The sequence below is a fragment of the Trichoderma gamsii genome (genome assembly GCF_001481775.2).
Source record: "Trichoderma gamsii strain T6085 chromosome Unknown Scaffold_3.2, whole genome shotgun sequence".
Taxonomy (NCBI): Eukaryota; Fungi; Ascomycota; class Sordariomycetes; order Hypocreales; family Hypocreaceae; genus Trichoderma; species Trichoderma gamsii.
Genome location: NW_020171340.1, coordinates 764762 through 777468, shown reverse-complemented (window position 1 = coordinate 777468; position 12707 = coordinate 764762). Strand labels below are relative to the sequence as shown.

General features: G+C 47.1%; 4 protein-coding genes across 4 annotated transcripts; 1 reads left to right on the top strand and 3 right to left on the bottom strand.

Annotated features, from left to right (window-relative positions):
• Window positions 1-7: 7 nt before the first annotated feature.
• On the bottom strand, window positions 8-1104 carry TGAM01_v201239 (hypothetical protein; the record flags this gene model as incomplete). The annotated part of the gene is made up of 2 exons (XM_018805469.1): window positions 8-544; window positions 595-1104. The coding sequence occupies 2 exons, from the start codon at window positions 1102-1104 to the stop codon at window positions 8-10; spliced, it is 1047 nt and encodes a 348-aa protein (XP_018661378.1).
• A 760-nt stretch (window positions 1105-1864) lies between these two features.
• Window positions 1865-2894, bottom strand: TGAM01_v201237 (hypothetical protein; the record flags this gene model as incomplete). Its single annotated transcript, XM_024548720.1, has 3 exons — window positions 1865-2280; window positions 2346-2744; window positions 2819-2894. The coding sequence occupies 3 exons, from the start codon at window positions 2892-2894 to the stop codon at window positions 1865-1867; spliced, it is 891 nt and encodes a 296-aa protein (XP_024406536.1).
• Window positions 2895-3798: 904 nt separating this feature from the next.
• TGAM01_v201236 (hypothetical protein) lies at window positions 3799-6413 on the top strand (the record flags this gene model as incomplete). Its single annotated transcript, XM_024548719.1, has 2 exons — window positions 3799-4076; window positions 4130-6413. 2 exons carry the CDS (start codon window positions 3799-3801, stop codon window positions 6411-6413), a joined length of 2562 nt encoding a protein of 853 aa, XP_024406535.1.
• A 3608-nt stretch (window positions 6414-10021) lies between these two features.
• Window positions 10022-12331, bottom strand: TGAM01_v201235 (hypothetical protein; the record flags this gene model as incomplete). Its single annotated transcript, XM_018805466.1, has 1 exon — window positions 10022-12331. The coding sequence occupies one exon, from the start codon at window positions 12329-12331 to the stop codon at window positions 10022-10024; it is 2310 nt and encodes a 769-aa protein (XP_018661375.1).
• Between the last annotated feature and the right edge of the window lie 376 nt (window positions 12332-12707).

Below are 12707 nucleotides of genomic sequence, written 5' to 3'. Positions count from 1 at the left end.
AGTTGACTCAGATTGCCGGGACATTCAAGTCTATCTTCGTCGGCAGCTGGCCAATGGCTGAACAAAACTTCTTGAAATGTTCTGGCATCCAGATGTCATAGATATTCCTGGTGAACCGGTACGCAGTCCACTTCTCTTTCCCGTCTAGTGTTGTAAAATCAAATGTGTAAATCGGATGACGGTGGTATTTGGTATCTTTTCCGTCAATAACTAGATAGTAGCCGTATGTCCTAACCGAGCAATGGTCGTGTGAGATGGAAAAGGAAATTATCTGGCGGTTAATCTCGTCCTCGCGCTTCACAAGTCGGAAGAGCTCGACGATGCCCCGTGCGGCCAGCGCCATGGTATGAGCATTCTGGCTATCCGCAACATCCAGCGCGGTGGCACTGCACTTGACTTCGCAAGCAAGGAATGGGAAGTACATGTAATACGTGGCCATGAGAAGGGACAGATCGCCAGCGATGAAGTCGCCGATAAACGGCGATAGCTTGGCGAGCTGATCGTCGGGAAAGGCCTCTCGCCGGAACCCAACGGAATAGTCTGGCTGCGGGCGCGTGCCGGTTAGGGGATCGAATTGTTCCATCCTCCATTGACACTTTCTACGAGGTCTTCGAGGTGTATAGCGCCGAGTGTAGCCAGGCTTTCGGCTGAAGGGACGATTAGCCGAGAGATATCTTGGATAACCCGCTCCTCATTTCTATTGCGAATCTTTTGACATGCCGACTCGAAGCTCTCTTCACGAAAGAGTGAGTTCTCGGGGACCGGTTGGTTCTTTTCAAGGAGGCTGTTGCAAAGCGCCCTGCTTTCGCTAGTAATTCCTAGTTTCGATTTGGCCATGAACACTCCCTTGGTCACAAGCAACGTCTCATAGCGCGAATCTCGGTGTTGTGCACTCTTTTCCTCCCGCGGCCGTTGGTCGCTTGGCGTCGCAGAAGAGGCAGAATCTGATCGCTTGCGTCGAAGTGTGAACAAGGATCGTTTCCGTGCCAGTGCGTGCTCCATGTCGGCCTCAAAGTATTCGCGCGGCCAGTGACCTTCTCTAGCCCAGAAACCGACGGGGTGATCAGACCTTTGATCTGCCACTTGGTCGGGTCTGCCCTCCATATTGGACATGTAGTGTAGGTGTTATCTGTGTCATTAAACGACTGGTGCGAGATGGAGAGAAGTTGAAGGCTCGACGTTGAGCGGCGTCTGCGCTCTGTGGCTGTTAACTGAGCGTAATGCGCTACGCCCGTAGCCGTCCCCGCTGTTACCCAGCGGCGGGAGCGCTAATTGCTAATCGCCAGGCGTCTACAAGGAACCTGCAACCTTTAAACATGAAGGGTCTAGCTCAATGATATTGAGGTTGTTACTACATTTGATGTAATAATAAAGGGAAGAGTTCAAATTGTCCGCCACCCCAGCTCTGATAGCCAGCATTCCAGCTAGAGTATGGACTACTGCTGCTACTGATGCTACTGATGCTACAGTTATCAGCCCCGACAATGCTATATCCATTAATGTAATTGTTACAGTCTTAGCCCTTTTTATAGCGGCTATTATGCTATTGCTTCTCATCTAAGAATACCAGGTAGGTAGGTACTATTACAAGCTAGAGAAAAACGGGCTGTTGGGGCATCTTAGTAAATTCCAGTAGATAAAATTATAAAGAGACAGCCCAGTAGGTAAATACAATAACGCTATATAAGTAGGTAGTTTTATAGGATCATAGATTGTGAAATACACATTAAGAAAAAAACATCATAAATTTCAGAATCTTCGTAGCTTATTCTCAATAGAAGGGTCTCTCTCGATTTATTCCAAACAAAAGCGTTGCGTCTCTTGACTAAACTTTTAGATTCCCATCTTTATGTACTACTTGCTCTCAGGTTCGAATCGGCTTGCGAGTTATTGCTTTCGTATTCGATCTACTGCTAGTTTCAGATACAGCTGAACTAGCGACAACGGAGGCTTGGTGTCGCAATTCATCAGCAGCTACCGACTCTGTCTCATTTCTTGTCTGCAACTCTGCTGCAGAAGCCTCGTTTACCGGCATTTCAGCTCTTGGTGGTGCCGGCTGTGCATCCAATTCATGAATCGCGTTTGCTTGTGCATCAAGCTCGGGCTTGGGTATACAATCGGAATGCAACTGAGCTTTATCGTACATGGGATCAAAAGTATCAGGTTTGGATAGCCTATGCCGCCGCTGCCACAAGTAGAATAAAACGCCAAGCACGATGGCGAGTCCGACAATGGAACCGACAACAGGACCTGCTATCCAGGCGTGGCTTGGTGGCGTAGCTGCAGGATACATATATCAGATACAAAATGCCAAAACGCTAGATGGGTTTACAAATAGTATATACCTGAAACAGATGGGCTCGAAGCCGCATTCTGGGGGGCAAGAGAAGTCTGGGTTGCCAAAGTAGAAGTTTTGCTGGGTGTTGTAGCCCTTGACGTCTTCTTGCTTGTTGTGGTTGTCCTTGATGATGCAGTGGCCGTTGCCGCATTGTTCGTCGGTAGGAGATACACAATTGTCGTTATTTGGCCATTCGTCGACGTATATGTCAACGTGGAATACGAAAGCAGATGGCAGAGATTTAGGTATGGCAGCAATGGTGAGATATTCATTGTGCCACCTTTGGGATCGGAGCCATGCGCCTTGATGCAATCGCTACAAGATTCAAGGGCCTTAAGGAAAGAAGAATCGGGAGCACATAATGGGCTCCTCAATCCTTCGGCGGAAGCAATTGCCAAAGCATCGTCTAATGGTGTTATATTAGCTCTGAGTCCGGTGGAATCTCGAATGCGATCGCTTGATAAATGCTTCGCGACGTACTGCAGGGAGCAAAGCACACAGTGGGCACAGAGCCGCCATTATCTTGCCGCGCAAAGAGAGCTCTGGACCAAACCATTGATTCTATACTGCAATAGTATTTGTGTTTATAACGGTGTTTCCTAAAAAGTTCAAAGATGAGAAAGGAAGAAAGATTCTGTCGGAATTGTGGCCTTGGAGCGTAGCCTTGTCGCATAGCCTTCGGGGCCGAGCCTGATATTGCAATGGTACATGGTGTTGATTTGACGAAACTATTCGAACCTCCGCTTCGAAGCGAGAGAAATCCTTCAGGACAAAAGGCACGTGGACCAGATGGCGTGACCAAGGCTGAATGCTTCACAAGAGGAATGTGGAAATAGTCTTTACTCGAGGAAGTTGGGCGCGAGGGAGAAGTTTCTTAGTTGAACTTGAGACTTCGTTTAGATGCATGGGGGATTGTCAGCATATATCAAATGTGTAATGCTCGTCATTGAGGTCCATCATATAAGTGGGAGATATGAACAGATAGGTAGTTATGGACATAAAGATTTGCTCTAGTCCAGCTACGGCAAGTATTATTTCGTATCCTTGTAGAAGAAGTGTCGCATACCTTGGGCACTTCGAGGTACACGATATCTTTACAGTCTAGATCGATAAATTGAGATTGAAAAAAAAAAGAGATTCAGACGTGTAAAGTAGCTCCAATAGAGGATGTTCGGAACTGATGTGTTGTAGCAGTCGAGATGCTTCATTGGAAGCAAATTCATTTTCTCCCCCAACGACCGAAAGAGGCAGCTATACTCAAATTTTCTAAAGACGCAACCCCGCTTACACAATTGACGAGGCGATTTTCTGTTTTCAAGCTTGTGCTTTTAGCCAATCAGTAGACGCCGCACATCTCCCAGCCTTGCTATATTATATCATTGGGCATCAAGAATGCCTCGGCGTGCTTGTCAGAATCGACACTCTTACAACCTCACACCGTGTAGAACATCGAAAACAAGATGGCACAGCCAGTCTTGTCTCTCGGCGAGACTGCAAATGATCAAATTACGAATAATCAGTTTCGCGACGGGACTCGGATACACCAGGGACACAACAACACCACGCTCAATCTCCATCTGCCCCACCGCCCGGCCCGAGCCGCCATTCGTCTCATTCCATATCCACGCAACGAGGATCTTGTCCATCGCCCAGATCTCGTGGATAAGCTCAATATACTCCTGCCATACCCATCAGATATATCCCACAGTGCTGCGCTCTGGGGCCTGGGCGGCTCAGGGTAAGTCCATATTCTCAGCGAGCAAAGCGTACCTATAGCTAAAAGTGGCTCAGAAAAACACAAATCGCGCTCAGCTATGCGTACCAGCGGTGCGCCGACGCCAGCTGCTCCGTCTTGTGGGTGCACGCCGATACCGAGGCAACATTTTCGCAGGATTATAAGAGTATCGCGCGGAAGCTTCAAATCAATAACAGCAGGCTGAGCGACGAAGATCTCCTCGAGGCTGTGCGCGACGGTATCGCGGCATTATCCAACTGGGTGCTCATTATCGACAATGCTGATGATTTGAGATTATTCGGCGTTGGGCAAATAGCTGAAGAAACGAAGACTCTATTTCAGTATATACCTCATGCATCTACAGGCACGGTGTTGTGGACAACTCGGGATGCCCATATTACGGGTACGCTTGTTGGCCAGCGTCAGGGCATCGAGGTCGCACGCATGACATTCGACGAGGCAAAACAACTACTTCTGACATTCGGAAGCGCAGAACCAAGTATAGAAGAAGCCGAGATTGATTCCTTAGTGGAGGAATTACAGTTGCTTCCATTGGCCATTATGCAAGCCAGAGTATACATGCAACGGACATCAACAACACCTAAAGAGTACCTGTCTCTGCTTGCACAACACAAGAAAAGGTGGATAATCCTAAATGTCAACGAATTCAATAGGCATAGAAGACCCAGGGTGCCTAACAACGTACTCGAAACGTGGACCATTTCTATGACCCGCATCAGGCAAGAGAGCGAGAACGCATACAACGTCCTTCATGTTATCGCCTACGTTAGCAACGAAAACATCCCACATGAGGTAATAACGACCGCACTCAAACATCTTGATAACTGCCTAAAAGATGATTCAGAGGAGTTAGAATCCGAAGCTGTCAAAATTATCACACGGCTGAAGGAGTTCTCTTTTATTGGCATACGCAAAGGGGAAGGCGATGGAAGAAACTATGAGATGCATAAACTCGTACAAGAGGCTATACGATACGGCTTGAGTATGGGGAAATCAGGTACAATCAACGAACATGAAGTCAACCGCAGCAACGTGTCTGGGAAGGAGACAGCGATGCAAACAAGTCAACACAGACAGCTCGTTGAATTAGCGGGCATGAGCAATGATGAGCATATAGCCGACGAAAAATATTTCTCGAGTATCGCTCTGCAAACCACAGCAGATCTTTTTCCAAACTCACAACAAGATACCTGGAAACAATGCGAGAAATTTTTAGCACACGTGTTACAAATCGGAGAGTGGGCAGATGTGAACGAGAAGCAGATCGAGACGGCACAGCTACTCTCCAAGGCATCTTCCTTTCTCCGGGACCGTGGAAGATGGAGAGAGAAAGGGCATGTGGATGAAAAAACACTACATTATAGAGAAAAAAAGTTAGGAAATACACATCTGGACACAATTAAAGCTATAGCAGAACTTGCCGTAACATACTATGAGCAAGGCCGCTATAGCGAGGCAGAGCGTCTTGAGATTCAAGTGCTAGATCTTCGCCGAGAGATTCTTGGAGATACACATCTGGATACAATCCAAGCTATATTAAACCTTGCAATAACATACCATAAGCAAGGCCGCTATAGCGAGGCAGAGCGTCTTGAGATTCAAGTGCTAGATCTTCGCCGAGAGATTCTTGGAGATACACATCTGGATACAATCCAAGCTATATTAAACCTTGCAATAACATATGATAAGCAAGGCCGCTATAGCGAGGCAGAGCGTCTTGAGATTCAAGTACTGGATATCCGTCGAGATATCCTTGGAGACAAGCATCCAGATACAATTGACGCTATATCAAACCTTGCATCAACCTATTATATACAAGGCAGGTATAGCGAGGCAGAGCATCTTGAGCTTCAAGTGCTAGATCTCCGTCGAGATATTTTTGGAGACAAGCATCCAGATACAATTGACGCTATATCAAACCTTGCATCAACCTATTATATACAAGGCAGGTATAGCGAGGCAGAGCATCTTGAGCTTCAAGTGCTAGATCTCCGTCGAGATATTTTTGGAGACAAGCATCCAGATACAATTGACGCTATATCAAACCTTGCATTAACCTATTATATACAAGGCAGGTATAGTGAAGCAGAGCTTCTTGATGTTCAGGTACTGGATATTCGCCGAGAAATTTTAGGCAACAAGCATCCAGATACAATCCGAGCCATGTACTACCTCGCTGGGAGTTGGTACGTGACCAACCGCCATGAGGATGCAATTGCATTGATGCAACAGGCTTTAGGTTATAGCCGCTCTACATTAGGGCCAGATCATCCCCTGATTGGGGATATTTCCAAGTCTCTTCACCAATTTGAATCATAACTAACGCACTAGGATACCGAGAATTACTGATGACTTCGGCTCTGCTTTCTCCTGTTGAGGGAAATCAGGTGAAATTATATGGAATCAGATATATTCGGGCGCACAGCACTGCGTGTCACAATCATGAATAGCCTCCATCATGCCTTTTTCGGAGCCTATCCGAGAAAAGTGAGAGGACATACTGCATGTGTCCAACAGTTTGTTTCCGGAAAATGTCGGCTTCGTACCCAGATGATGTTACTTTACTATTTAAGAAATACGTTGATGAGCTAATGAAGCAAGAATGATCTACTTCTTTCAGGAAATGAATAACACAAAGACCAATTTCATGCCTTTTTCGTCTGAAATATAGCAGTGGCCACCCACGAGTCCTGTTCAATGCCATTAAGCCAACTGCGGATTCCAATTTCCTAACCAAACCATTATTAGTCACGTAAATTTTGATGGCGCACCTCTAATTGTATCGGGTCTTTATCAAAAGTAACAACAAAACACACAGCGCCTAGCTACAGCAGCGAATAAAGAAGATTGGGGCTCAAACAGGAATACACTCTCAACACACTTAGGATACCGAATCACATTTTTTGATCGCCGGTTTCAAACTTGGTCAAATCTCCTTGCATTATTGTCCATAATACATACTCCAGCTACCTGGATTTCCTATATGCTAGGTATACGCGTATCCTGAGATACAGCCTCTCTTCCCAAGCTCCAGCACTGCCTCCAGCTCCCGCATGACTCATACAAGCAACCCCACAGCGTCAGCATCCTTCAGCTCACCCACGAGCCAATCGCTTGGTCAACATCACATATAAGGCAAGAATAAACCGATCACATTCAGTGAAGTAGCTGAATAACCCAGTTTAAGCTGAATAACTCAGTTGTCGTTCGACGCGTCCATCTCTGCCCATTGGGCAGAGCTCTGTTCTCTTTGAACATGCCACAGCTCTTCGGAGCCTTCACTTTTTGCACCTTTGTTCGAATCTCCCTCGTTTCGTCAATTTTCTGGACTTTTGTTTCTCTCAAGCACATTGTTTCATTGGTATAGTAGTACCTCGTTGCAACTCTTACTTAAATTGGGTTCCCTTTCTCTCTGTGATCACTTTACTGATTAGAAGATACAAGCATGAATTTTCTTCCATTCTCATACTTATATTATTACGGGGAGGAAAAAAATGCGCCTCTCATTTCTTTTTTATCTAACACATAAACGTGCTCGCAGCTCTTGTGTAAGATTTGTTCAAGTAACATCTAGTAATAAGATACACATTCTTTATTGACACAACATAGTCATCTAGATATATGTGATAGTATCTTTCCATTCGATTTGTATTAAGTCTTCAAGAGTGATAATCAAGTACGTGTATCGGCTATCTCGTACATCCTGTATATACCTAGGTAGGCGCAGATATCCTGAGATACTACCGTTCTCGAGCTCCAGCACTAGCTCCAACTCCCCGCGTGACTCACACAGCCAACCCCACACCGCCAGCATACCCGCTTCATCAATACATATAAGCCAAAAATAAACTGATTACACCCAGTGAAGTAGCTGTAATAACTCAACAGTTCTTTTGACTAGTGCTTCTCAGTCCCTCGGACTAAGATGGTTCTATCTACTGCTCTTCGGAGTCTTCACTTTTTGCACCTCTGTTCGAGTCTCGCTTGGTTCCCTTTTTTTGTGGGCCTATGTAGCTATCCTCGAATACAGCCAATTCGACGGTGCATCTCGTCCAAGCTCTACTTTGCATTTCGTTAATATTTTTAGTCTAATATTTGCATTTCTTTTTTATTTCTCATTTCCATTTCTTTTTGTTTTCTTTCTTCTAAACGTTCATACCGTTGTCGCAGTTCAAGAACGTACCCACGTCTTGCTACAGTAGCATGCTACGACATACCATTGCATAAAGCTCTATAGTACCCTACACAAGACCTCGCTATTGACCAATACTGCTCAATCTGTATTACAGTTATATTCAAGCCATTCTGTTCTACTTATTTCGACGACAGAATGAAGACTAAGCGTAGTTTACCCTGACACTGTTATTGCTAGGTATTTGTCTTATAATTTACTCTTCTGTTACATCTTGCAATCATTCAACTACCTAGGCATTCCCATCAGCATATATGAAATGTTACAATGGCAAAGCAGAAGGGGCGTGTGCTGCATTTTCGGCATGTTTAAGCGATTTAGGATCCTAGGCAGCATAGCTAGAAAGATTTCTTATGAAAAAGCCCATTACAGCTGCTGTTACTCGTCTTTCTCATGCTCGTACAGGGTATATCCGCCTACCTATGTGATGGAATCTTTGTCATGTAATCATTCCAAGTTCAACACCAATCTACCCAAAGATCCATCATTGCAATAGCAAATCCATAGTCCATAGAGACCTTCCCATAAACTCACTTACACCAACCGCCCAAGATCTCAACCTCTCGGTGTGACTAACTCACTCACCAAAAGCCACAGCCACCGCCCCACCAAAACCCGCCCACTCATCTTCTCTCTCCACTCCATTTACAACAAGTCCTTTATAAGTCAAAGTAAAATGTATAGACTTTCAGTGAAGTAGCCGCAAAATTCAGTCATTGGGAAAACACTGTTTGCTCTCCTTAAGGGGAGTCTTCACTTTTTGACTCGTTTTGTGGTTCTGTGTTCGAAGATCTTTTGTTGCACTTTTTTTGCGTATTATTTTTCGTTGGATATTACTTGTCTTAGTGAGCCAATTTGCTGCAATGAATCCTGTACATATAGAATGATACCAATCTGCACGGCGCGCCATGAACTTAATGAATTACTCATGATTCATATATTCCTATATTCCTTCTATTTCATCAGTGATGCCGCAGTCTGTTGAGCCCTACTCAGCGCGCGGCACACCTTCTCTTCCACCTCATCATGATACCAAGCCTTCAAAGAACAGTCTACACAAAACACAAGATCAAAACTAGTCACGACTTAAAAGGCTCCTTTCTAAAGCAATACAATGTCAATCACTTCACATCTGGCACTTCACAGTCAAACAATCAAATTGGTCTCAATGTCTTTCAATTCATTCTATCCAGTCCGCCATCGGAATACATCTATCCCTAGAATGCACATCAAGTGCCCTTCCTTTTCTGACGTAGGGCTCAAAATCAAATCCTGACCACGCCGTTCCCAAAAGTAAAACCAAAAATGACTTTGTTGGTAGTAAAAAACACACAAGTAGAAATTCTCATCTCCCGCTATTGGCAAGTGCCCTAAAACTCTCCAAAGGAACTAGAGTTTGTAGAGGGCAAAGGCAAGACGAGAATTAAAAAAGTAAAGAAATGAATGAAATATGAAACAAATCCCCGGCATATTCCATGTATATATACACGTATCAATCATAATATGTTCAAATATTTGAAGTGCTTGCGGTAGCAAACACGGTCTGAGTCACGACTACCGTCTTCTCAGGACCACATCCCAGCAACGGCAGCGATTCAGTCGACGTGGGAAAGGCGAAAGTTCCAGACAAGTTTGGCTTGCCTGGATTCACAACGACAGAGCTCGCCGACTCACTTTCATTACCAGGATTTTGTTTAGGCCCGGGGGCAGTAGCCACTACATCTTCGTCGCCCTTCTATGACGTCTCGTAAGAGATGGCAGTGCCGCAGAAAGTGTTGCGGTTGTCCTTGTCAAGGACAACCTGCTGGCCGTTGAGGTTGACCATGCTGATACTGGCCTTGGTGCTGATACCAAAGAGCTTGACGGATGAGCTCTGGATGTCAATCATGTTATCCTGGCAGTTGTTGGCGTCGACACAGTCCTGGCCGTAGTTGTTGAAGAAGCTGTACATGCCAGTGCCGTAGATGAGTGTGTTGCTGGAGTTGATCACACGGATACCCCAGGTACGAGCGCAAGTGGCAGACGTACACTTGGAAAAGTCAGGGTCAGCATACTTGGAGTTGAAGGTGAAAGGGACTCGGGCGTCAGGGTTGCCCTGCATGTAGGCGGTTTCAGTCTGGAGGATGCTGCTGTAAACATTCTGAGCGCCGTTGAAGTTGTAGTTGTAGAGCTGGTTATGTTCGGAAGCGGTGCCCCAGAGCCAGGCACCCTTGGTGCTCTCAAGCAAGAGACCACGGCCGTTGTAGATGTTGACCTGGTTGTGATCAGAGAGATCAAGCTCGTGATCAGCGACCCAGAGCCAAGCGTTCTCCATGTAGATGCTGGCGGAAGAGGTGACGTGCAGAAGCAAGAAAGCGCCAAAGCAAGCCGAGTTGGGAGAAGTTGTCTGGTTGGGAGTCTTGGTGCAAGTGTTGGACTGCAGCTGAGTGCCAGCAGAGCCACCAATACGCCAGTGAACGTCCCACAGACCGGCAGAGCCCTGAGTAGCACCAGCAACGTTCCACTCGACAATGATGGCACCGGGCTGGGGGCCGACGGTCTCGAACATGATGTCTTGAATCTCAACGTTGCCGACATCACCAGGTTGGCCAACCTGCCAGACGGGCTTGGGGTTGTTCATATCCTTGAAGTTGGAGCCACCAACCATGATGAGAGGCCAGATCTCACCAACAATCTTGATGTTGGCGGGAACCTTGATGGTATTGGTAATAAGATAGGCACCGTGGTCAAAGTAGACGACTTGGCCAGAGGTGGCGCTGTTGAAGACGGCCTGGATGGCAGCAGTATCATCAGTGGAACCGTCACCCTTGGCACCGTGGGCCTTGACAGACACAAAGTTGCTGGCGGCGACTGTCTCGTACTGAGGCTTGCTCTTGGTGAAGATCTTACCACCGGTGGTCAAGGCGGCGGGCTTGCTGACGGTGGCACGAGTGCCCTGAACAGCCTTTCCGGCAGCGGTGCCAGTGTAGGCGCGACCCTGGGACCATGAAGCAATGGTGGATCCTCCATTGAGAATGGTGGCGCCGCCGGTGCTCTTGACAGCAATAGGGGTGTTTGTAGTCAGGTCTACGTTATCCAGGACGAGGGAACCAGCGGTGCCGTTCTGGCCCGTGCTGTATCCGGTAAGCACACCGACCTTGGTGTTGGAGATTTTAGAGTCGGAGAGCAGGATGGAGCCGACACCGCCCTGGCTCATGTCAATACCAACGTTGGCATTGTTGATGGTCAGGCCTTGGAAGCTCCACAGCCAGTTCCAGTTCATGTAGATGGCGGTCTGGCAGCCATTGAAGACGAGGTTGCGGCTGGTGAACTGCTGGTTGCCGACCCACATGCCCAAGGCGCCACCGTTGAAGGTGAGGTCGTTCAGCCAGCCTCCAGAGCCATCCTCCATCCAGATACCCTGCTGCTTGTTGTTGGACGAGGTATCGGTGTTCATGTTGAAAACAACGTTCTGAATCGAGGTAGCCTGAGCGACCTGCCAGTGAATACCGGTACCAGTGGACTCTGGCTGTCCAGTCAGGTCAATCTTGAAGTTGCGAATCTGGCGGAAGAAGTTGTTCTGGGGAGTGGTTCGGAAGGGGTTGGAATCAATGACGGCAATACCGGCGAAGTTGGAGGAAGCCTTGAGGGTAGGGAGGTTGGTGGCATCACCAATAAGCTGGGTGTAGTACCAAAGCTGAATGGGCGCTGAGACGAGATAAGTACCGGGAGGGAAGTAGACGATGGCTGGCGTGGTGGTGGAAGAGTCGCAGCCGCTACCGCATCGGTTTCCGGCGCTGATAGCAGCGTTGATGGCTGCAGTGTCATCGTGGACACCATCACCTACGGCTCCATAGGTTTGAACATTGCGATAGACTGGGTAGCCGGAAGCGCTTGAGAAGGGGACACCACCGTTTCGCGCAATGTTGGGAAGCCACCAGCTTGTCGCAGCAGCGGCCTCGACCACAGCCTTGGTATCGGCAGCCGGGGCGGGAGCAGCAAGAGTAGGCGCTGCGAATAGACGCAAGGCCAGAAGAGAGGCCGTCAAGACGGTTGAGAGGCCCATCATGACTAAGAGCCAGTTGATTACCGCTTTCTTGCGATTCGAGTTTCGAGAATGATGTATATCTTGTTGACTAGGTAAAGGCTGCGAGAGAGAAACAGAGTCAGCGATATGTTCAAACAAACAGAGAATTGCCTTTCTCCAGGCCTTTATATGAGTTGCACAGTTGAAAGTGTGATGTTGTGTAGAGGCAAAATATATATGTGCACGCTGTGTAAAGGGGAAAGGGGGAGTTGTGAGACGGGAACCATTGAAGAAGGGACTGACTCTGAATACCTTCTCCCTCACAAGCCTCAAGCTCGAAGCTCTACTATCACAGCGGATATGCGCAAGACAGCTGTCAATGCGCAGGGAAGAACACAACGATGATGAGAAGAGG